The sequence below is a fragment of the Macadamia integrifolia genome, unplaced genomic scaffold (assembly GCF_013358625.1).
Source record: "Macadamia integrifolia cultivar HAES 741 unplaced genomic scaffold, SCU_Mint_v3 scaffold1047, whole genome shotgun sequence".
NCBI lineage: Eukaryota > Viridiplantae > Streptophyta > Magnoliopsida > Proteales > Proteaceae > Macadamia > Macadamia integrifolia.
The window spans coordinates 63,950-89,277 of record NW_024868065.1 but is presented as its reverse complement, the minus strand read 5'-3'; the positions used below and the strand labels follow the sequence as shown (position 1 = coordinate 89,277).

General features: G+C 40.5%; 1 protein-coding gene across 2 annotated transcripts in view; it reads left to right on the top strand.

The window, feature by feature from the left end:
• The window catches only part of LOC122062479 (hydroxyacylglutathione hydrolase 2, mitochondrial-like), a 128,399-nt gene extending 111,446 nt beyond the window's left edge, over positions 1-16,953 (top strand). Inside the window, exons 6-8 of one of the 2 annotated variants that reach the window (XM_042626129.1) lie at positions 391-465; positions 567-665; positions 16,621-16,953. In XM_042626129.1, the coding sequence (XP_042482063.1) occupies positions 391-465; positions 567-665; positions 16,621-16,767 (321 nt within the window). In that variant the 3' untranslated portion in view covers positions 16,768-16,953. The remainder of the gene's footprint in view (positions 1-390; positions 466-566; positions 666-16,620) is intronic. The other variant, XM_042626130.1, reaches the window with a different exon arrangement.
• The last annotated feature ends 8,375 nt before the right edge of the window (positions 16,954-25,328 follow it).

Here is a 25,328-nt window from a genome sequence, read left to right as displayed (position 1 = left end):
CAATGTTGAAATGTGCCCAGTTGGAGTGAATATATTCCTTGCAGATAGAGACCACTTATTTCAGGTACTTATTTATGAGGGATCTCCATAGCTCCAATGAGCCTTTTAATATATGTAGAAGAGGTAATGTTTGAGGGGGTGCATGGAAGATGGTATGATTTGGTGCACATAGCATACAATAGGACCTATTGATCCTATTAGGCTAAGCGCTAAGCCTGAAAAAATAATGGATTTTGAGGCCGAATTGTTTCCATGCTGTAGCAAATCACAACATAGAGAAAGAATGCTCCCTGTGTGTGTGCAGAGACACGTATTTGCATCCTTATTTCTGCAAAAAACATTCTATTTCCTTCTTACACCGATTCTGACATTTCTCTGTTTGCATTTCAGATGTTTTCTTCCCTCACAAAAATCATGTCCCTAGCGGATGGCACAAATATATATTGCGGCCATGAATATACATTGGTGCATTATCTTTTTTATTGAGCTCACTAATTTGATTGTGCTCCCCACGATCTTATTTCTCTTGGTGGGAACAGATATTGACTCTTGAGTAATTTTGCCAGAGTAATTTAAAGTTTGCGCTGTCCATGGAGCCAAACAATGAGGCTCTTCAATCATATGGTACTCATGTCACTCACCTTCGCAGCAAGGGCTTGCCAACGGTAATTCCTTTTGTCGCCATAAAGTTAAATTCGGAGAATCCAACGCCCTTTTACATTTTGGAGCATCCTGAGTTAAATCTTCTTTATGATGTGTACGGTCTGGTTGCTTGACTACCGTTGGGGATGGTGTGCTTCCTCTTTCTACCCAAATTTAGTTGTGCTTGTGACATTAGCTGTACATTCTGGTTGATGGTCCATAAAGGCACTGACTTGATGGATAACGAACAATTGAATATATTGAAAGATAATAAATACTGTCTGCATTTTGGTAATGATTAGGTTTAGAAATTCAGTTGAAAACCATATCTCTGTGAAGAGAAAATACCAGATTTAAAAGAAATTTTGTAAGTAATAATCAACTACTCAGATGGGAACAAAATTATGGTCGAATTTCAGAATTAGATGGGTCAATAGATTTAATAAATCGGGTCCAGATATGATGGCCTGATCTAAATTTATGACAATAACCTATTAGGTATAGGATTCTTAAAAACAAAATTCCAGAATTGACTACCGATGACAGATCTTTGATGGGCTCCAATCAATAATCAACAGTGAATATGACGATACTAATCTGAAACAGAAAATAAAATCTGATCTTAAAAAATAGTAGAATTACGAATCCAACTTGAAGTATGACTCTAAGAATGCAACAACAATATCAAAATCTTGAAACCGTGAATATGTTGAGAATGTATTCCGATTGCCAAAAATGAAAGATTTGAAATCAGAGACTGGAAACTTAAGAAAACTTAAATTCTGGCAACCAAATATGCACAAGAAGAAGAGGAAAATAAGAGATTTCTGACCTGATTTGAGGATAGACAAGATGATGATGAATGGATGAAGGATATATGGAATATAAACCAAGCATCTAACAGCAAGTAATTCTGAATCTTGCAGAACAAAGGAGGCAAAAGCCATGATCCCTTACAAACTTATATGAAGGACTCAAAAATATATTCATACTAAGCTTAAAATTCTTCCAGTCAACAGCTTACCATTGAGGTAGTCTACTACAACTAAAACTCAGCATAAAAGAAGAGAAAATAACTTAAAAAACAAAGCTGGACTTGTAGAGTCATAATAAAAAAGAGCAACCCAGTGTACATGTGATGGGGACATCAGTCCAGGTTATCAAGTCTATTAGAGAAGATGTCGCAAAAGCCTTCCCAGCTCGGGTTCTATTTGGTTAGATGGTATTTTCTTAGTTCTGAAATTACCTTTACAGCTACACATGGACCCCAACTTGGAGAGTCACGCAAGGATCTAAGACTTCCCGATTCTGAGTTATATTTTGACAGCTTCATATGGGCACCCACCTGATTCAACGCAAGAGGAGAGATTTGCCAGTTGTCTATTTTGACAGCTTCATTTGGGCCCCACTTGAGCATTCAACGCAGGAGAGAGAATTGCCAGCTATTTTTTTTTTTTTTTAATTATTATTATAAATTTGGATTGGGACTCTTTATTTCCTAAAACAATGGATTAGATTAGGACTCTTTATTTAATTTCCTAAGTTATTAGATTTTGATTAGGATTTATTTGGCTTTTAGTATTTATTGAATTGTAAGGCCTACGGCCAGAATTTAGTTGAAAAAAAAAGAAAGCATTGTTGTGCCAGAAATTCTCTCCCCCCCTGTCGTGAAGGCTCTTTCTACCCCCCGCCCATCGTGAGTGGTATCTTCTCTTCTCCTTCTCTCTCGGCAATGAGGTAACTTCTCTCCCTCTTTTTCTCTCATTCTCTCATTCTCCCTCCTCTCATCTCTTATTTTCCCTGTTGCTTTTACAACAGCATGAGCCCTATCCCCCACCCACGATTTCAGTTGCTTGTTTCCTAATCCCTGTTTTGAAATCTTTTTGCTTCTACTTAGTTTCTTACTGAACCTTTGCATTAAGAATATTTCTGATCTTTGATTATTGGCTGTGAAATTAAGGACTAGGCTAGTAACTACTGCTGTTGGAATGTTGAAAGTACATGCACCCCATTGGATATGTTGTTGCCCGATGTTCTCCGATTGCAATATATTGAGTTGGTGTAATTGCTTGGGATTATATTGCTTAATGCTGCAGTTATTTTCGGGTTCTTAAGTCTACATATAATTCATGTATGCCACTGTCATCCCCTTACTTTCAGCCGCTGAGTGAGTTTCATACGATAATATAACCAACCTAATCAGCCTGCATAGGGACCCTAGTTCCTAGGTTCCCCCTACTTCAATTCTGGTATCAGGGCATGGTTGTGATGCTTAGGTTGTTGCTGGTTTTGTCCCTATGTCTTGCTTACTGAGATCCAATCTCCACCATAACCTTTCCGTAGTCGAGTCTGAATTAAGGGAGTACTACCAAAGGTTAGAGAACGCTAACTTCCTCTTGAGTTTGGCTGGACCGAATAGCATTGGACACTACTCATGCCCAAAGCACATCGTTGAGAGGGACATCTCTAGACTCAAGGCTGAGAGGGCTGACTACCTTTCTCAATTGGAGATTCTGAGTAGACCTTGAAGCATAGCGCGGTAGTAACACCTTGGTTGCCCCCCTTGTATGTCCATCTGTAGTGGTAGAGTATGCCAAGAGATATCCAACCCTCCTAATTCTCCCAGTAGGCTTGAGCAGTTGGCGAGGTTACTTCAACAGCATGAAGAGACCTTTAAAGCCCTCCAAGCCAATTAGGAGTTACTTGGGGTTAATTAAACGGAGTTGGCAGCAAGTAGAACTGATCGGGAAGCACAAGCTGTTAATCTCCGAACCATTACCACTAGGCTTGCTGCCGTAGAGGCATCTGCCCTAAACTCAGACGGACAACATGGCCACAATGCTTTAGGCACTAGACTTAGGATAGGAGTTCCCAACCGCAAAGTGGAGAACCATGACAACCACGTTGATGGTTATGACAGGATATGGGATAACTTCCTAGGCACTGGACGTGGTATAGGGTGGACCAAGTTGATGGTTATGACAGGATATGGGATAACTTCCTAGGCACTGGACGTGGTATAGGGTGGACAACTTGGTCCAAGGTATCACCCCCCATATGGAGATGAAGAAGGTTTTGAGCAGTATGATAGGGGTTATGATGTTAGGCGAACGGTTAAGGTATGGTTAAGGTAGATGCCCCTTCCTATAATGTTCAAATCGATGCTAAAGTCCTTTTAAACTGGATTAGGCAAATGGATCAATACTTCAATTTCTATTATATGCCCGAGGAAGCCTGCTTCAGATTCGCTAAATCCAAGCTTATCAGAGTTACCCAAGACTTCTGGACAGACTTAAGAGTACCACAGTTGTCAAGTCGTCGCCTAGGTGACGCCTAGACGTTCAGGTGGTTTGCCTGGGGCCTAGGCGATAGTCGCCTTGTTGTACTGTATTTCACCTTGGGTTTTGTCTCTCATTTATGCCAAATATCATTTAAGTAAATAAGCAAATACCCCTTATTTGAATCCAATAAAAATAGTTTAAAAATCAAATTCCACAAGGATATAAAGTCAACCCCCCAGTCCAAGAACAAAAACTAGATTTTGGTTATAGGGGCTATTTTCAACTTTTAAATGCTGGGGTTTTTTCAAATATGAAAATTTTATAAATTCTATCATGTTAAAACATTGCTAAAAATCAAAAGTCCGGTAAAATAATCTTTTTTTCTGATATCCATAAAATTATTTTCATTCAGGCGATTTTAACAGCATTCGTACACTTGAAAATAAGTTTGATCGGAGCATAACTTTGTTGTTACAACTCAGATTTAAGTAATCTTAGACTTGTTGGAAAGCTGGTTTTATATTATAACTAATACAAAAATTCTTGTGTAAAAATAAAATCATTTGACCAGTCAAGCTAATTATAGGACAAGAGCATTTCTCTAAATGTTGATTTTTTATAACTTAATATGACTTAATGTTAATTTTTCATGATTTAATATGGCTAAATCTTGATTTTTAATGACTTGATGTTGCTTAATCTTGATTTTTTATGATACAAGGTATATATAGCTTATTAAATAATGTTAGAAAATAGGAAAAATAAAAATAACACTTGATCGCCTTGTTCGCCTTAAGGCAGGTGCATTCTCGCCTAAGCACTTAGACAACCCACCATTGCCTTGGCGCTATGACAACTATGAAGAGTGCCAAGAGATCAGTCTAGGGCTTGAGCCAGTGGCGATGTGGGTAGAGATGTAGTAGAGACTCAAAAGCGATTTCTTGCCTATTACCTATAGACTACAATTGTTGAATGAAATTGACACTCTGAGGCAAGGGAAAGTAACTACGACTGAGTACATAAGTAAGTTTAATGAACTAAAAAAAAGAAGTTGTACTCGTGAGGATGCTGAGCAGATACTTTCCATATTCCTTATTGGTTTCAACTTCACCCCACTTAGTACGTGATGTTCGACAAGCCTTTCGAATAGCTCTAAAAAAAAAATCCTTTATGAGGACTTTTCCTAAAAAAAAGAGCTTCTCGGATGGGGAATCCCATTTCTGGAAACCCCTATGAGGTTCTTCAGGATTCCCAAAACCACATGTTGTACCCCAATGTTAATTTGAAAACAAGGGAAAGGGAATATTGGGTGAAGAACCCAAGAGGAGTGGTCAACAACAGTGCTTTAAGTGTCAGGGGTTTGGTCACTTCTCCAGAAAATAGCCCAATAGAAATCTTTATATAGGAGAACAAAACCCTGAAAATGATGACCAAAAGGGCTTCCATGACAATAAGTATGAGGACTATAGACCAAATGAGGCCAGATCTGATGAGGATGTTGGTACCTCTAGACTCGGTATTGTGCGATGCATGGTCTCACAACCTAAGAATAACAACGATTGGCAACAAACCAATATCTTTTTCACCTACACATGTCATCAGGGCAAGAACTGCCGCGTTGCCATTGACAGCATAAGTTGTATGAATGTGGTTGCTAAGAGCATTGTTGCTCGAATAGGCCTCAAACCAGAACCCCACCCGAAGCCTTACAAGTTTGCATAGGTAGACTAATCCGCTATTCCCTTTTAATTTGAGGTGTTTAGTCTATTTACATTGTGCAAGATATAAGGACCGAGTGTGGTGTAATGTTTTAGAGACAGATGTTGCTCACATCATATTAGGTAGGACTTGGTTATATGAGCAGGATGCCACCAATTATGGGAAGTCCAACACTTAAGGGGAAGAAGATTTTAGACTGACCCTTAGTGCCCCTAGAGAAGCAAAGTTCCCAGAGCACAAGGGAAGTACCTCCAAACAGACCCTCCCAAATCACGCAACATCTTAAGTTAACAATAGTTTGAGGGGGAGTGTAGAGAGTCAGGAGTTATTTATGCTCTAGTTGCCATACAGAGTAATATCGTTTCGTCAAGAAAATTTACTGAGGCTCCTGGAGAAGTATAACCCTTGTTGAGGAAGTTTGAAGGGTTGTTCCCCTAGGAACTACCTGACGAACTACCACCTATGTGTGGCATCCAACACGCCGTTAACCTAGTTTCAAAATCTTATCTGCCAAACCTGCCCATTACTAAATGAATCCCAATAACATGCCGAACTTAAGCGGAAAGTGGATGAATTGCTTCAGAAGGATTCATTGGGGAGAGCTTTAGCCCATATGTAGTACCTGCCTTGCTCACACCAAAGAAGGATGGCACTTGGTGGATGTGTGTTGATAATAGAGCCATCAATAAGATCATTATCAAGTATTGGTTCGCTATCCCTAGGCTTGATTACGTGTTGCATATGATGGCTGACTCATCGATCTTTTAAAAAAATTATCTTAAGAGTAGGTATCACCAAATTCGGATCAGGCCCGGAGATAAGCAGAAGACAGCTTTCAAAATAAAAGATAGCCTTTGGAATGGTTGGTTATGCCTTTTGGCTTGTTTAATGCACTTAGCACCTTCATGAGGATAATAAATCAGGTGTTACAACAATTCATTGGCAAATTTTTAGTGGTCTACTTTGATAACATCCATATCTATAGTAAGACTCCGTCTTCCCACTTGGATCACTTGCAACAAATTTTTCAGGTGCTTCTACAAGAAAACTTTATGCGGACCTCAAGAAATGCACCTTCATGAGTGACTAAATCATTTTCTTAGGGTTTGTTGTGTCAGCACAAGGAGTATCTGTTGATCCTGAGAAAATAAGAGCAATTGCGGAGTGGCCACCGACTAATGTCCATAAAGTGCTAAGTATTCATGGCTTAGCTACTTTCTATTGGAGGTTCATTTACCGGTTTAGTTCCTTATATGTCTCCTATCACGAATTGCATGAAAAAGGAGTTTTAATGGACTAAAAGTACTACAAAGTCCTTTAATGAGATTAAGAAGTTAATGACGAAGGCCCCCGTCCTACTTCTCCCAGACTTTCTAAGGTCTTTGAAGTAAACTGTGATGCATCTAGTATTGGAATAGGTGGTGTCCTAGGACAAGAAGAGCATCTTGTTGCTTATTTTAATGAGAAACTTACTGATGCTAGGCAACATATTCCATATACAAAAAGGAATTCTATGCGGTTGTCCAATCCCTATACTATTGGCAACATTACCTTCTACCGTAAGAATTCATGTTATTCTCTGATGACTAGGTTTTGAGGTACTCGAGTGCCAAAAGAAGTAAAATCAGAGAGATGCTAAGTGGGTCAAATTCTTTCGAGAGTACACTTTTGTACTCAAGCATTAACTTGGTGTTGAGAATACCGCAGCAGATGCATTAAGCCGGGTGAACATGTTCCTCAGTCCCATAAATGTTGGAAGGGGTCAATTTACTACTCTAGACTATGTGCGTAGAGGTTATAGGATTCGAGCGAGTCAAGGATCAATATCCCACCTGCCCTGATTTTAGTGAGTTATTCATTTCCTTGGGTGGAGATACTCCTATCAGTCACTCAGATTATCTATTAAGAGATGATTTCCTTTTTAAAGGAAGCAAGTTGTGCATTCCCAGGACCCCACTCCAAGATTTTTTGATATGGGAATTGCATGTTAGGGGAGTCACCGACCACTTCGGTCAAGACAAGACTGTCACCCACGTTGAAGACTGATTTTTTTGGCCAGATGAACAGAGGGATGTTACTAGAGTTGTGAGTCAGTGTAGGACATGCCAAACTGCGAAACAATAGAGACAAAACATTGGCGTGTATACTCCCCTTCTGCCCCATGCCCTATGCCCCATGGCAAGACCTTGGCATGGATTTTGTGCTCGGTGTACCGAAAACCTCGAGAGGCCATTATTCTATCTATGTTGTTGTAGACCACTTCTCGAAGGTGGCACAATTCATTCCATGTTCCAAAACCTCTGATGCATCAAATCATGGCAAAACTTTTTTTCAATGAAGTTTTCAAGTACCATGGACTGCCCCTAACCATAGTGTCTGATAGAGATGTCAAGTTCATCAGTCACTTTTGGAGGACCCTATGGTGGATGATGGGTACTAAATTTCCTTTCTCCTCTGCCTTCCATCATCAAACTGATGGCCAAACTAAGGTTGTCAATAAGAGTCTAGGGAACTTGTTACGTGCCTCATAGGAGAGTACCATACCAGGTGGGATGGAGTCCTTACCCAAGCCGAGTTTGCATATAACAATTTTAAGAACCGAACCACTGATCTATCGTTTATTTAGGGTACCACCCTAAACATAGACCTTATCCATGTTGTATCCAGTTATAGGACTTCCCCGTTAGCCAAATCCTTTGCACAACACATATATGATTTACATGCAGATATAAGACGAAGGATAACATTAAGCAATGATCAATATAAGTCCAGGGCAGATGTACATCGACGACTATAAGAATTTCAAGAGGGAGATATGGTGATGGTAAGAATCAAACCACAACGATTTGTCAAAGGGAAAGCGAGCAAACTACATGCTCGTAGTGCTGGTCCTTTCAAAGTTCTTAAGCGAGTAATGCTTATGTCCTTGATTTGCCAACCGATATGGGAATCAGCAATGTTTTTAATGTAGAGGATCTTGTCCCATTCCATGGTCCGCCTGCAACTGTTTCCTTTTACAAGATGACCTTGAAGACTTTCCTTTTGTGCTGGATGACATTATTGACCACACCCTTTCCCTTCCTCCTACCTCTTTACGACATGTGCCTAAAATTGCTAAGAAAGCTGAAGAAGTTGAGGACATCCTTGACGAGAAAATTGTGTCTACAAGAGGGATATTCACGAGAGTTCTTGGTCAAATGGAGAGGACGCTCTGAGATTGACAATATGTGGATCACTATTCAGGAGCTTCAGAAGCTCAACTCGGACATGCTTGAGTATTACATGAGTCTTAATTCACCGGTGATGAATTCTTCCAAGCCAAGGAGAGTTGATGGGGACATTAGTCCAGGTTATCAAGTCTATCAAAGAAGACGCCGCAGGATCCTTCCCAGCTCAGGTTCTATTTGGTTGGATGGTTGAGGATCACCATGGGGCCCACACGTGTGCCGACTTCTCTATTCAAGGAGGTATTTCCTTAATTCTGAAATGACCTTTATAGCTACATATGGGCCCCACCTTCGAGGGTCATGCAAGGATCTAAGACTTCCCAATTTTGAGTACTATTTTGACAACTCATATGGAACCACTTTTTTTTGGGTGAATAAATAATTCATTACCAAGAAGAACAAAAAAGTATAAACATCCCTTGGAAAAAAAGGGGGGTGGAGAAAAGAGAAGGCCTAGCTCATAGGGGGACATTCCTGATAATGGAGCTAGGCAGCTCCCAAGAATGAACAATATGATAGTTTCTGATAGATGGAATACAAGAGGACATCTGAGAGATTTTAGCTTTGACATCAAAGGAAATGGAACACCAAATCTTATCCAGAGAGCGAGAGTTAGAGGTCCATTTCCTATGGTTTCTTTCCATCCAGATCCGATTGATTGTTGCACAGAAGGCAAGCTTTCCCACCAAGTCACAAATAGTCTTGCCATGGAAGTTCATGTCCATCCATATCCATTCTCTACGAAAAGGGAGGATTCTTCTACTGAACGGCCAACATTTAGATGGAATCATTTTCGATATAGATTTGGAGACCGAGCAATTAAAGAAAAGGTGGTCAACAGATTCCGGCTTATTCCTACATAGGATACACATCGGATCAACTGAGATGCCTCTATGGGTGAGGAAACTATGCGTAGGTAATGAGTTGGTGAATACTCTCCAGGCCGTGAAACTATGTCGGGGAATGTGATGTGGAAACCAAATAAGCTTGTGTCTAGGGGTGGCTGGACCATGGACTCTGACAAAACCCCAAGCAACCTTGGAGGAGAAAATATTGGATGAAGAGGGCAGCCAAATAGTAGAATCATGTCTTTGCCTCTGGGAGTCGGAGATGACTGGCAGGGAGTTCCAAATATCAGCAAGCTGACGCGAGGGGAGAGCTGGGGGAGCCCAAGTACTAGTATATATAATATCTGCACAGAACCATGGAGGTAGAGATGGACTTGTTCAAGAGACAATCCAAAATGGGGGGCTGTGACTAATGGAGGGCCTGAATAGGTTCTCAAAATGATCCACAACCACCTTCTTAATCTCATCCACTTTGTGAACTAGGTTCCCCTCAATAGAAATCAACTTGGTGATGGAGTTAAGGTTGTTTCTGGCTTTGACATATCTATGGAAGTAAGTTGTATTGGAATCACCAAGCTCCAACTAATTGATTATGGATTTCTGTCTGAAAAAACTCTCTTCTTGGGCCAGCAGAGAAGGTAGGGTAGCCGCTTCAATCTTTTCTTCCTCAGCTAGAGAGGGGTCGAGGTGATCAGTCTGAAGCAGAATCTGGATGGAGGAGAGCCTGTCCTTGCAAGCAACAACTTGAGAAGAAATATTCCCCAAGGAGTTAGTGTTCCAAGCTTTAAGAGCATCCTTGACATTTCTTAGCTTTCTGGCCAAGGCTAGGACAAGAGTGGAGAAGGCTTGGACAAGCTTTAGCCAAGCTTCTTTGACAATATTGGGATAGTCCGGATGGGAGGTCACTCTTTATTTATAATAATAGAGAGAAATTTAACTGGATTTATCCATGGGATTCCCACTTGATTCAACGCAGGGCTGGGAAGCTGGCAACTCTTCTCTTGCGTTGAATCAATTGGGTCCATGTGTTTTGAGTGTAATAGGCCACTTTTATGGGCCTAAAAGAGGGGCTTTAAAGTTGCATACGGGATTACTAGTTTGTTTCCTTTTTAGTTGAGTTCAATTTAAGTTGTTATTCTTTGTATTTTTAGGAGTCAAGTTATTAGTTGAGTCAAGTCATTAGTAGTTAGTTTCTAATTTCAGCTAGTTTCAAATTTTAGTTTTTACCAAGTATTGTATTAGGAGACTAAATTAAGGTTTCCATTTAAGGAACCTTCTATTTTGTAATTCCTTTCCCCATCATTATAAATGAAGAAGAGGAGGCTCCTAAAGCAAGAACAATTTTTATAAACAAAATATACTGCTGCGTTTTCTCCTCTGGAGTGTCTTTGTGTTTAATTAAAGAGAAGGGTTTGGTGTGTGATCCATTCGACTCCTTGCGGTGGGAAAGCCCAGGAGGATCTTCTTTGAGTGTTTCTTCTTCTCTGTAGTAACTAGCTTGGTAAACATATCTGTAGGATTGAGATCTGTATGATTTTTTTTCAAGTGAATACTGCCTTCTGACACGAGCTCCCTGATCTTGTGAAATCTCACATCAATATGCTTTATCCTTGCATGAAACACCTGATTCTTTGCAAGAAGTATGGCACTCTGACTGTCACAATGTAACACTCTACCTCCTTGCTCTAACCCCAACTTACGAACCAGTCCAGCTAACCAGACTCCTTCCTTGGTAGCCTCAACTGCCGCCATGTACTCTGCCTCTGTAGTGGACAATGCAACTATAGACTGAAGCATCGCCCTCCATAATATAGGTCCACCAGCCAATGTAAATACATACCCTGTAGTAAACCTCCTCCTGTCTAAATCACTAGCATAGTCACAATCAACATAACCCGCCAATTCTGTGGAACTTTCCTTACCACTGAATATAAAACATATATCTTTTGTCTTGCTCAAATATCTAGAGATCCACTTAATTGCATTCAAATGCTCCTTCCCTGGATTACTCATGTATCTGCTAACAACACTGACTGCATGAGACAAATCCAGGCTGCTACAAATCATAGCATACATGAGACTCCCAACTGCTCTAGCATAGGGGACCTAAGACATCTGCTTCACCTCCTCATGTGTTGTAGGGCATTCCCTTTCAGACAACTTGAAGTGGCTGGCTAACGGAGTGCTAACCGGCTTAACCTTTTCCATGTTAAAACGCTCTAGCACCTTTTCAATATACCTCTTCTGAGTTACCCAAAGTTTTTTAGCATTTTCTATCTCTAAGGATTTCCATGCCAAGGATCTTCTTAGCAGCACCAAGATCTTCAACACTCAACAAAGACTTCAAAGAGACTATATCATGTTTATTCTTTGCAACAATGAGCATGTCATCCACATAAAGCATCAACAAAATAATTGAATTAACACTTGGCACTTTATAATAAACACAACTATCATACTCACTTCTTGTGTGGTCAATCTTCCTCATGTGAGAATCAAAGCGCTTGTACCACTGCCTAGGAGATTGCTTAAGACCATAAAGCGACCTCTTAAGCAGACAAACATAATCTTCCTTTCCCTGCACCTTGAAACCATAAGGTTGCTCCATGTAAATTTATTCCTCCAAGTCACCATGAAGAAATGCAGTCTTCATATCAAGCCATTTAAGCTCCAAATCATATATGACCACTAAAGCAAGTAGTACCCGGATCGAAGTGTGTTTCACTATTGGAAAGAATATTTCATTGTAGTCTATCCCCTCCTTCTGTGCATAGCTCTTGGCTACAAGTCTGGCCTTATACCTTTTATGCTCCTTCTTAGATGCTGCCTCTTTCTTACGAAAGACCTATTTACACCCAATGATTTTTCTTCCCTCGGGTTTTTCCACAATTTCCCAAGTATTGTTCTTCTGTAGAGACTATATTTCCTCCATCATAGCTGGCATCCATTTATCATGCTATGCATCACTCAAAGTATCATGGTAGGAAGATGGATCACCTGTATCTAACTTAAAACCAAGAAAGATACACTGCTTAGACTTTGAGTCTAACTTAGAATGCTGCTTGCTCACTCTCAACATGCATATGACTGGACAACCAAATATTTTTAGAACAGAATATTCTACTAGTTTTTCTGTCTATACCTCTTCGGGAATTTTACAATCAATCGCCTTTGATGGAGACCTGTTGATGAGGAAGCATGCCATATTCACTGCTTCTGCCCAAAATCTCTTACTCGACCCTACATTTAGCCTTGTTCTCCAAGCTCTTTCTAGAAGTGTTCGATTCATTCTTTCAGTTACACCATTTTGCTGTGGTGTCTTTAGAACCATGAAGTAACGTGTAATCCCTTCAGCTTTGCACAATTCTAAAAATGGCTTGTACGTGTACTCCCCTCTATTATTTGTTCTAAAGTACTTAATTTTCTTTCTGTCTTCCTTTTTACCTTAGCCTTCCATTCCTTAAATTTCATAAACACCTCACTTTTATGCTTCATGAAGTAGATCCAGACTTTCCTTGAGTAATCATCAACAAAGGTAAAAAATTATTCTGCCCCACCTTTAGATTTTGTTGTTCAAGGACCCCATACATCGCTGTGTACATAATCATACACTCCTTTACTTTTATGTTTTATAGTTTTGAAACTAGCCTTGCATTGTTTCCCGAACACAATACTTGCAAAAGTTCAATTTACACGTTTTCACTCCCTTCAATAGTTTCCTTTTATAAAGCTCCATCAATCTCCTTTCTCCCATATGACCTAGTCGCATATGTCACAGGTAAGTATCATCTGTATCAAATCTTGCATCTGTAGTCATAGATGCTCCACTTGTAATAGTGCTCCCTATGAGTCTGTATAGGTTTTCTGCTAGCTGTTCCTTTATAACAACCATAACACCTTTATTAACTTTGAGAGCTCCACCTTCTGCTATGTACTTGCAGCCAGTTGAGTCAAGTGCCCCCAAATATACTAAGTTTTTCCTTAATTCTGGTACATGTCTCACATCTGCTAAAGTTCTTACAATCCCATCAAACATCTTGATTTTGATAGTGCCTATCCCAATGGTCTTGCACACAGCATCATTCCCCATTAAGACAGACCCACCATTATATTGTTGATATGTATCAAACCAATCCCTATGTAGACACATGTTATATGAACATCCAGAATCAGAAGGTTGATTCTTACCTGATGATATAGAGAGTACATCTCCATCTAAACTATCAGCCATGCTATCCTCAGATACCTTATCTACACCTTTCTTCTTCGAGTCCGCCTTCCTCTTCAAGCACAGAGATGACCTTCCTTCATGCAATAGTAATGAGAGACCTTTGTCTTTGCCCATTTTGATTTCGATCGACTCTTCCCAGATCCCTTCTGATTTGATCTTCCTCTTTCCTGCTCCTTGTCACCTTTGAAAAGGCCTTCTCCTTAAGATTTCGTACTACTGGCCTTCTTCCTTGTATCATTGGACATGAGGTCAGCCACAACTTCATCCATCTCAAGGGTCTCCTTCCTGTACAAGAGAGTCGTTACCAGGTGATCATACGATTCTGGGAGTGACGATGGCAGGTTGATTCTTCATCCTCGATCTTAACCTCTAGGTTTACAAGTTTACTTACAATCTGATTAAACATGTTAAGATGCTCTAATAGATCCGTACCTTCATCCATCTGTAGATAATACAATTGTTTCTTGACGAACAACTTGTTCGTTAAGGACTTCGTCATGTAGATGCTTTCAAGTTTCACCCATAACTACGGTGCAGATTCGATACAAACATATTGTAGGGCATCATTAGATAGATTCAGTCGAATAAAGGTTAACCCCTTTTCCTCCATCTCTTCTCAATCTTCGTCAGTAATTTTTGTAGGTTTCTTCGACTTCCCTAACGTTTTCGCCAAACCCTGTTGTATCAGAAGATCCTTCATCCTTTGATGCGAGAGAGAAATTGTTCTTCCCATTGAACCGCTCGATATCATACTTGGCATTCGATCCCTTCCCTGCCATCGTGATACTAAACCCTAGAAAACAGAAACCTATAGCTTTGATACCAATTTGTAGAAACGTAACCCTAAAACAATGCAGAAGACAATGGAAAAACAAGAACAAGCAATGCACATAGATTTACGAGGTTCGGCAAGATTGCTTACATCCTCGGTGAGATGAGATTTTGCTTCACTATTAGTGGAGAATAGGGTTACAGCGCTCGTCCCTCACACCTCTCATTATTGCTTACATTATAGAGAAAGAAACCCTTGCTACAAATATATAGCGAAAAAAAAAAAAAAAAAAAAACCCTAATCCGAAAAAGTACAAAACTGCCTCAAATAAAAGACATCATACACCGACAATCTATGGTCCAATTGAGGCGCATGCACCAGTACTCCCTGGATTAAACTGTGACAGAATACAAGACATCGTACACCAAGAAGTTTTGGTTGAGATTTTAACCTGAGGTTCCTCTCATCCAAGGAGGAACTCGATCCAGATTTGAGGCCTTTCTGACCTCTGGCTGCGGAGTAATTAAAAATCTCCTTGATTTTGTCTTTTAGTGGCCTGTGATCTCTAGGATTGAATTCGGTAGACTGTTTTCTATTCCTAATATTATTTGGACTGTGGTTCATGGTGGTTAGCTGATCTGAACCTAATTGAAGTGTTATTAGTCCCTGCTGTTAGTACATTGATCTGATCAAAAGAATTCTTACTGTTGGAATCAATAGACTTGTGTTCTCTTAATTTTTCTGATCTGATTTCTACTGCATGAATGGTCTGGTTTATGGTTGTTCTTCGGAATATAAAATCCTGCAGTTTAGACTTGGTTAGTCCACATATCCTAGTCTACATTACATTGGATATCTTGTTGTCCCATGTTCCCATCCCTATGTTCCCCAATTGCAATCTTTAGAGTTGGTGTAATTTCTTGGGATTATATTGCTTAGTGCTACAGTAATTTTCTGGTTTTTAAATCTACATATAATTCATGTACGCTGTTGTCATACCTTTACTTTCAGCCCCTGCCTGAGTTTCGCACGATAATATAACCAACCTAATCAACCTGTATAGGGACCCTAGTTCCTAGGTTCCTCACCTACATCGACGTGGCTCCAACTGCTGCAGGGTTTGGGAGGGGAGAATGTACACAACTTACCCCCTTCTTCGTAGAAGAGGCTATTTTCAAGTTTCAAACCTGTGACCAACATGCTGCAATAGCCACAGGCTCGCCCACTTTATAGTCATAATCCAACTCAATTAACTACTAAATAATGAGTATAATAAAGAAAATGACTCTAAATAGATTAACTAATATAAGTAGATCCCATATTCCTACCTATGACCCATATTTAGGCCCATTAAAGTGGCCTGTTACAATGAAACCCATTGTACCGAAGGCCCAACATGTATTGAATCCAACTCAAGATTCATTTTTACTAAAATAAGCCCACATCTGTGATATATCTGCATTAACCCCCCCCCCTCTTCCAGGAAGAGAAAGAGTGATGCACTGAAGTCGTACTAAACCATTAATCCATGAGAAAGAAAAATGAAATATCATTTCAGGTTTTTTAAATCTTGATTATAAATAGTACCCAAAAATAAGAAGATGAATGTAAGTATATCCATTTTCTGTGAGGGCCATCTACAGTCACCTATTGTAAAACAAATTCCAGTGCCCATTAGGTTGTCTTTGGCCAAGACAACTGACAGTTTTCAGCTGGATTGTCCCGATTAATGTTTACTTTTCAATTTTGCATCTTGTGTTGGTTGTGGGGAATACACATGAAATTTGAGGAGCTAACCTGTGTTTTCCAGTTATGATTGCGTTGTAGCATTTAAGCCATAAGTTGGTAATTTGTTCTTCAGGGTTCCTTTGATGTGTGGTGTATGCTCATGAATTTTCAGGTCCCTACAACGCTCAAGACAGAGAAGTTATGTAATCCATTCCTTCGTACTTCAAACATGGAAATCCGGCAGGCTTTGAATATCCCTGCCTCTGCAAATGCTACTGCAGCATTAGGTGCCCTCCGCAAGGCAAAAGATAATTGGTGAGACATGATTTTATGATTTGTATACAAGAAAGAGTTTTATTTGTTTCTAGAAGGAAAGTAAACTATATTTTCTCTGCAGTTGTAGCTCTGTCAACATTTGTTGCTTGTTGAGTATATTAATGTACTGTAAAAAATGTATACAGCTTCGGAGAACTATGACATAAGTATGGAATGGGCGTTTTAAAAACCCAATAGGTTCATTTCATTTCACGGTCATGGTTCAACTCACTGCATCAAACTGCTGACTGCATTTTTTTCCCCCACAATTTTCATGTAAGAAATTAGACTTGGTTATAAACACTTGGTATTGGCCATTGTGGAATGCTGCGATTTAGGGAAATCACCTGATAGAGAGCTGATTTACTGTCAGAAGACAATGGGGCCATCTGTTAGCCTATATCACCACTGTTCATAATGTGGGCATGGATACAAGTGGGTACTATATTTGCGAAAATATCCTGTTTCGATAGGGGTTGCAATTGGTGCTCTGATATGCATATATAAAGTAATCTATATGGAGCAGGGAATGTGATGGCTCAAAAAACCAAAGCCATCTTGCAGGGGTTAAGTGAGTATTTGGGTCAATTAATTCAGAGATTTTGAGGTGGTTTTTGATGAGAATGGACGCTGAATGGCCTTAGGAGCTCTTCAACGTCTTACTGTCCATATCCTTGTTGACTCACAAAATGAAGGTTAATGTATGTTTTATAGAACATTTAGTAGCTTCCGTAGTCTCTTCGGAGACATCTGATAAAATTGGAATTTTGTAGCTTCTGTAGCTAGCAGAATTGCTTACAAGGCATGTTGTAAAGAACATTTAGGAATAGGACTTCTTGTGTAGTAGATATCATGTTCATAACTTTATTCATCAGTAAAGATTCTTTCTTTTCCATCATCAAGAAAAGGAAAAAAAAGTAATCTTACACTATCATTAAACATGCTATATTACGCAGTCAAGTAGTACGGATCACATTACTAGTTTCGGACTCGCTAGGACACCTGAACAACCGATTAGGTGATAACCGTACAGGACTTTCATCCAATGACTCAATGCCTAGCTGGTAAGCGATTTGGGCCCTCCGAGTCCACTTCCTTGACATACCGAATAGAAAAACAGATAAAAGACTTCTGCGCATCTTGGATGTCTAATAAAAGCGGTAATATACTTAAGGCCAATCAGAAAAGCAATGGAGATCCAAACTTGGAAGTGTGTAGAATAGGCTAAAGCCTCTTATCGGTCAATTCATTTCTCCTTTACAAGGTGTTTTTGTCAAAGGGAGACGTATCTCTCTAATATTATTATGATGCTTAATCAGATTTTTTTTTTTTTTTTTTTATAAAATAATTCCGACAAGAAGAAAGAAAATACAAGGGACCCAAGGGGGGGGGGATTAAAATCGAAAGAGAGTCGAACCCTACAAAAAGGGGGGAGGGGGTGGGGAGCAATACAAGCACCAAAACCAAAAGAAGGAACAAAGCCATCACGGGGGCGGGGGCAGGGGCGGGGGCGGGGGTGGGGTCGGTGGCTGGGGCAGGGGCCGGAGGCAATAAGATGGAGGGGAGGACCGAGAACACAACAATAAGCCTATTCCTTAGGGAATCAGTAACAGTATGGTAATGGAGAGAAGCAAGTTTGGAGCTAACGTCAAAGTAAAGAACCTTCCAAATCTTATCAAATGATCGAGAGTTGGAAGTCTATCTACGAAGATTATGCTCCATCCATATATGGATGGTGGTGGCACAAAAGGCAAACTTTTCTATAGTGTCGCAAATGGTGGAACCAGAAAAAGTCATATCGACCCAAATCCATTCTACACAAAGGGAGAACATTTCTCCTAGATGGCCAACAACTATTAAGGACCCTCTTCTAGATGGTTGAGGAAAAGGAGCAAGAAAAAAAGAGATGATCGACATCTTCAATGCCAGTCCAGCAAAGGCAACAAGGAGGTACGAGAATATGTCGGTGGATGAGAAAGGACCGCATGGGAAGGCAGTTAGAGATGTCTCTCCAGTCAGTGAAGTTTGTGGCGAGGGATATGGTGTTTAAACTAGATGATCTTATGCTAAGGAGCAAGGCGGCCTTTTGATCTGATAAGGTTCTAAGCAGGGGAGGTAAATTGACTAGTGTGAGAAGGGAGCCAAACAGTTTTGTCATCTCTTCCATAGTGGCGAGCGGAATAGGAGGTAGATCAAATCAGGTATTGGATAGGGGGAGGGAAGGGTGGAGGAACCCAAATATCATTAAAATTGATGGAGCCGATGGTGGCATTTCTACCCAATCCAGAGCAGTAGATAGTCCTATGGTTAAAACAAAGAAGAACAAACTTGAAGGATGCCAAGAATCAAGCCAAAGGGTGGTCAATGAGCCATTACCAATTGCGGTGAAGATGACTCTTAGGATTTTATGCCAAATACAAGAGGCATTAGAGGGAGGAGGGACAGTCCAGAGGAGTTATTATTTAGGGGGAGGAGTAGATGTCATGCCCTGTTCACATAGAATCGGACAAGTGACCGTGTTCCCTCTGGGTAACCCAAAACCATTAGGATCATCCAATGCAGTAACCACAACACAGCATGCCACATATAATATGAAAATATAATATTGTAATTCAACAGAAGTCTTGTCATATATATATATATACCTGTAAATTTCTCCACTTACTCTTGATACCCAAATTGTTATATATAATATAATTACAAGTGGGCCCGTAGGCATGATATACACACAAGAAGTAACAATTTAAATATCCAGAGCACAAAAAGGGGAATACATCAAAAGAATAAAAAAGAAGAGTTGTGGTTGGAATTAGCTACTATTGCCCCACAACGTAGTCCTCACATGGGCACCCAGTGTTGTGCCCAAAACCCTCTGGGACCCACCAATCTCTCACTGAAATTTCGTCAATGGGCCCCGGCTCTTGTTCCTCTATCGGAAACCTGTAAAATCATCTAAAAAGGTGTGTACACGAGGGATGAGCTCACTAGCTTAGTAAATGGAAGTAAAGATTCATGCAAACAATTATATTACAACTGATTCTATATGCATGAGATTCATTTTTAGTCATATCCACCGAAGCAACATTTTTAAGTCATAGGTTACATGCCACTTACAACTACAGTGGGCGTATGACCCGGGTTCGAGACGTGTTCTCATCCCACGATACGCCCATAGGGTTATTAGAGAGGGCCGACCGTGAGTACTCAAAAAAGTAAATCGTGGTTAAACCAATATAGAAAATAAATGCAGTACGCTTGGCCCTTTGAATATATCACTAAGGTTTCCAGCTATCCTAATGATCAGCCAAGCATACTTCTAACCACAATGACGGTTCGCGACCGACGCTTCCCCCCGTGATAACCCAACACCTAAACCCCTGTTGGGAAGGGTCGTAGCACGAGGGAACTGTCAATCCTAAACCACATACTCCTATATGAGATAGTACGACTGCATAGTGCTTCCGTGTCCCATTCCATGGTGTACCAAAGGCATTTGTTTCTAATCTAACTACGACATCTAATCTAGCAATTCATCACATGTCCAACATATCACCATTATCCAACATTTGAAATGATTCATGCTCATAATTCAAAACCATTGACAAGTATTTGGAAATTCAAAGATATAGTAGTACAATTCATATATACATCCTACAATAGACAAACAGATGATTGACAATGGCATTCATAGATGACATAATGATATACAAGATGAAAATGATGCAATAAAACACTCCAAAAATTAAGATCAGTGTCTACTCCCCATTTACCTATTATTGTATGAGAATATGCACACATGGTACGGGTAAGATCCGGCGTGCAACGACGAGAGTCTCGAAACCTAACACATAAGAAACTTAGAGTATGTCCATTCCGGAATCATAAAATGATGTAAGACATGGTCATGATGCGTTTAATAATGCATAAGTGGATGTCGATGAGTTCGAGCCCATACGGAGCTCATTTGGGCCAAATGTGGGTTATACAGGTGGGTAGGAGGACCCACCTGTGTAAGTTACTTAGGCTGACAACACTCCGACACACGCTGGCGGGTGCTATTGGCAGGTATACCAGTGGGTACCCAGACCGGTCGGTCCTACCGACCCGCTAGTAGGACCCCGACGTAAACCCAAAATTGGTGGGTGCTACCGACGGGTGTAGGTACCCGTCGGTCCTACACGCCAGTAGAACCCTGAACCCCAGCCAAGACCAATGGGTTATACCTAGACCCGTCGGTCTTACCCATCTATAGCCTCTAAAGCCCAAGTAAGGCTGGGGGGTCACACTAGTGGGTCTAGTTACCCAACATTGCTACCCACCAGTGTTCAGCGGTTCTGCTATCCTTCTCTTCTTCATCCCACCTCTTAGGAATCCAAAGTGGTTGTTTCCAACACATTTCCCACACATTTAAGGCTTCATCCACCAGAACATATCATAGATCTAAGTTCAAATCAAAGTTTTGGGAACAAAATCATACCTTCGCTCAAGAAACCCCAAAAACTTAGAATCCTTTTCCCAACTCAAAATGTCACCAAAATGCTTTCAAATCTTGGTTTCCCTTCCTTTGAGCCTTCAAATAAATCACATAAGGTTTCTATTAACTCTTTGATTTGACCACACACAAGAGGGTTTCATCATATTCCAAGGGTTTATGGTGTTACTTACCTCAATACATAGATCTCAAGACGCTGATCACTGTTTCGGCAACGAAAAGGCAAGACACGGCTTTGGAAATCAAGGGGAAACACTTCTTTCCCTTCTCTTCCCTATTTTCTCCCTCTTCTTTACTCCTCTCCACCAAACTCTTGCTGAAACAAAAAATAGGAGAGAGAGAGAGGAGTAAATGCTATTTATACCTTGGGTTGTAAATATCTACTAAGGTGCGTTTGGCTTTGTCTATCTATGGTCCAAAACTCATTAAATCGCAATACCGATCGAAGTAGTTGGCATTAGTGGGCACACATAACTTCATTATGATGGGGAGCCGGAAACATGCGTGCTCGCCAAAGTTGGGCTTGCTGGGGCCCACGTTTCCCTACAATTGGGTCACACTGGGGGGTCGCACCCACCAATAATCACCCACCTGTTGGCCAGAACATGGCCAACCTTGCTAGATTTTGATGGAAAATGGGTTCTTAATGTTTATATCACTCCTGCCACTTATCATGAACCAAGTTGTCATCATCAAATATGATGACATACCTTCCCTACTCGTACATAGCCTTATGATACGTGTAATGACACGGCTTAGGCATGCGAACCACATTGGGCACCAAGTCAATCTTATCTGACCACCCCACATTTAACGTCACCCTTGCTGTCATAAACCATAGAGAACCTACATCAACTCTTACCGGTTCAGACCCTGCATGACCAAATAGAACCAACTAGTCAATAAACAAAGTTTGGGGAGTAGTGCTCTACATTTATCCCCCTTTTTTTAAAAATTTCATCCTTGAAATTGAAGTTACCTAGTAGTCTGAAAAGATGAGGGTACTTATCCTGGATTTCATCTTCTTTCTCCCAAGACGCCTCCTTAAGTGAGTGGTTAGCCCACCGCACTTTTACAAAAGCGATGGAGTGATTATGAAGGGTCTTTATCTTCTGATCTAGAATTTTAGCTGGCTGTTCTCCATAAGTCATATCGGTTTCCAAGTATTCTGGTTCCATGGCTAGCAAATATGATGGATCATGGATGTACTGCCTCAACGTTGAAATATGAAATACATTGTGAACGTTGCTGAGAAAATAAAGGTAGAAGGGCTAGCATATACGCTACCAAGCCAACCCGTTTTAAAATCTCCAATGGTCCAATATATCTTGGACTCAACTTGCCCTTCCTGTGGAACCTATGCATTGGTAGGAGAGATTTTAAGAAATACTTTCTCTTCCACCTAAAATTCAATATCTTTTTTGCGATTATCTGCAAAGCTCTTTTGAAGTGATTGGGCCGCCTTAATCTTCTCTTGAATGACATCAAACTCATCACATGTCATATGTATCATCTCTAGCCCAAGCATTCGGCGTTCTCCCACATTATCCCAATATAGAGGTGTCCTACACCTTCTGCCATACAATGCCTCATATGGAGCTACTCCAATGGTGGCTTGATAACTATTATTATAAGCAAATTCCATAAGTGGTATGTTTTCTTCCCAGCTGCCACTCATTTCCATTGCACAGGCCCGAAGCATATCTTCTAGTATTTGTATGGTTCGTTCTAGTTGCCCATCAATCTATGGATGAAAGACAGTATTTAGGTTTACTTGTGTGCCCATGGATGTTGAAGGCTCTTCCAAAATTTAGATGTGAACCTTGGGTCTCTGTCTGATACAACACTCACCGGCACCCTATGCAAGCAAACTACATTATCCATGTAAAGTTGTGCCAACTTATCCATGGAATAGGTAATTTTGATTGGAATGAAATGAGCAATCTTGATAAGCCTATCAACTATCACCCAAATTGTATCCATCCCCTTGGGTATACGAGATAGCCTAGTGACAAAGTCCATGGTAATCATGTCCCACTTCCACTCCGATACTGGGAGTGGCTGGAGAGTGCCATATGGTCGATGCCGCTCCGCCTTGACCTTTTGACACGTGAGACACTAAGACACATATAGAGCTACAGTGATCTTCATCCCTAGCCACTAATAACTTTGTTTAAGATCATTATACATCTTGGTGCTTTCGGGGTGAAGCGTTTACTCTGAGCTACGTGCTTCCTTCACTATATTGTCCTAGTCCGAAACAATAGTGCTCCATCACTAGCTATTATAAAATCAGGATCATCCATTTGCTCTTGAATCCTAATTCTAATCTTCTACAACCCAGGATCTAAGGGTTATTTCATGATCACCTCCTGCCTGATAGATGGTTGTACTTGTAGGGCTGCCAAAGATAGAGTTATCTGCTCAATATTATCCGGTAGGTGATTGAGCTCCAAGGTTGCTCCCTCATATAAAAGGACTTCATCCATCAATGTTGCTTCTTGCTTCAGCTGTAGGCTGGTGGCCAAGCACGCAAGTGATACAATCTGAGCCTTCTGACTCAATACATCTGCCACCACGTTAGTTGATGTCACAGTCATAATCTTTTATAAGGGCAAACCATCTCCTCTACTTGATGTTTAGATTCCTTTGGGTGAAGAAGTACTTGAGACTTTTGTGATTTCTGAAAATCTCTCACTTCTCCCCATATAAATAATGGCGCTAGATCTTCAAGGCAAAGATAACTACCGCCAGCTCCAAATCATGGGTGGGGTAGTTCTTCCCATACTCCTTCAGTTGCCAAGATGCATATGCCACCACCTTACCATGTTGCATGAGAACACAACACAACGCAACCCAACCCAACCCAATCTTAGGAGCATCGGTGTAAACCGTCATTCCACCCGTGCCTTTTGAAATTTTCAATACCGGGGCTGACACCAATCTACTTTTCAACTTCTGGAAACTGTTTTCACACTTTGTAGACCATTCAAACTTCACGCCCTTTTTCGTCAAATCGGTCATTGGAGCGGCGATTTGAGAGAAATTCTCAATGAATCACTGGTAGTAGCCCTTTAATCCCAAGAAACTTCTAATTTTTGTAGCATTCTTGGGTGCTTCCCAGTCCACTACTGCTTTTACTTTTCCCGGATCTACCTCAATTCCATTCTCAGACACTATGTGTCCTAGGAATGCAATCTGCTTGATCCAAAACTCACACTTGCTGAATTTTGCATATAGTTGTTGTTCTCTCAGCCTTTGGAGTACCATCCTCAAGTGTAGTGCATGCTCCTCTTCAGTCTTTGAGTAGATCAAAATGTCATTGATAAAAACGATGACCCACTTGTCGAGAACATCATGAAATAATCAGTTCATCAGATAAATAAAAGCTGCTGATGCATTGATTAATCCGAAAGACAACACTAAGAATTCATAGTGAGCATACCGAGTCCTAAAAGCCATCTTGGGTATGTCGTTGTTCTTTATTTTGAGATGATAATAGCCAGATCTGAGATCAATCTTTGAGAACACTTTAGCACTTTACAATTGATCAAAGAGGTCGTCTATGCGTGGCAACGGATACCAGTTTTTTATGGTTAATATGTTCAATTCTCGATAATCGATGCATATACATAAACTCCCATCCTTCTTCTTGATAAATAGAACTGGAGCACCCCAAGGAGAAACACTTGGGCGTATAAATCCCTTCTCTAATAGATCTTGCAACTGAGTCTGCAACTCCTTTAACTCGAGCGGTGCCATTGTATATGGAGCTTTGGACATTGGGGCTGCTTCGGGGACCAAATCAATAGCAAACTCTAATTCTCTGTCAGGTGGTAGCCAGGTTAAATCATCCGGAAAGACATCAAGAAACTCCTTAACCACTTTTCATTCCTTTAATGGTGTGACTTTCACTTCCACATCTTGTACTAAAGCTAGGTAACCTTGACATCCATCTTCTAGTAATTTCACTGCCTGCAAGGCAGAGATGAGAACCTCTCCAGGTCTCTTCGCCTTATTTTCCTGATACACTAGCTCTTCTCCTTCATCACTCACCACTTTAATTTGTTTCT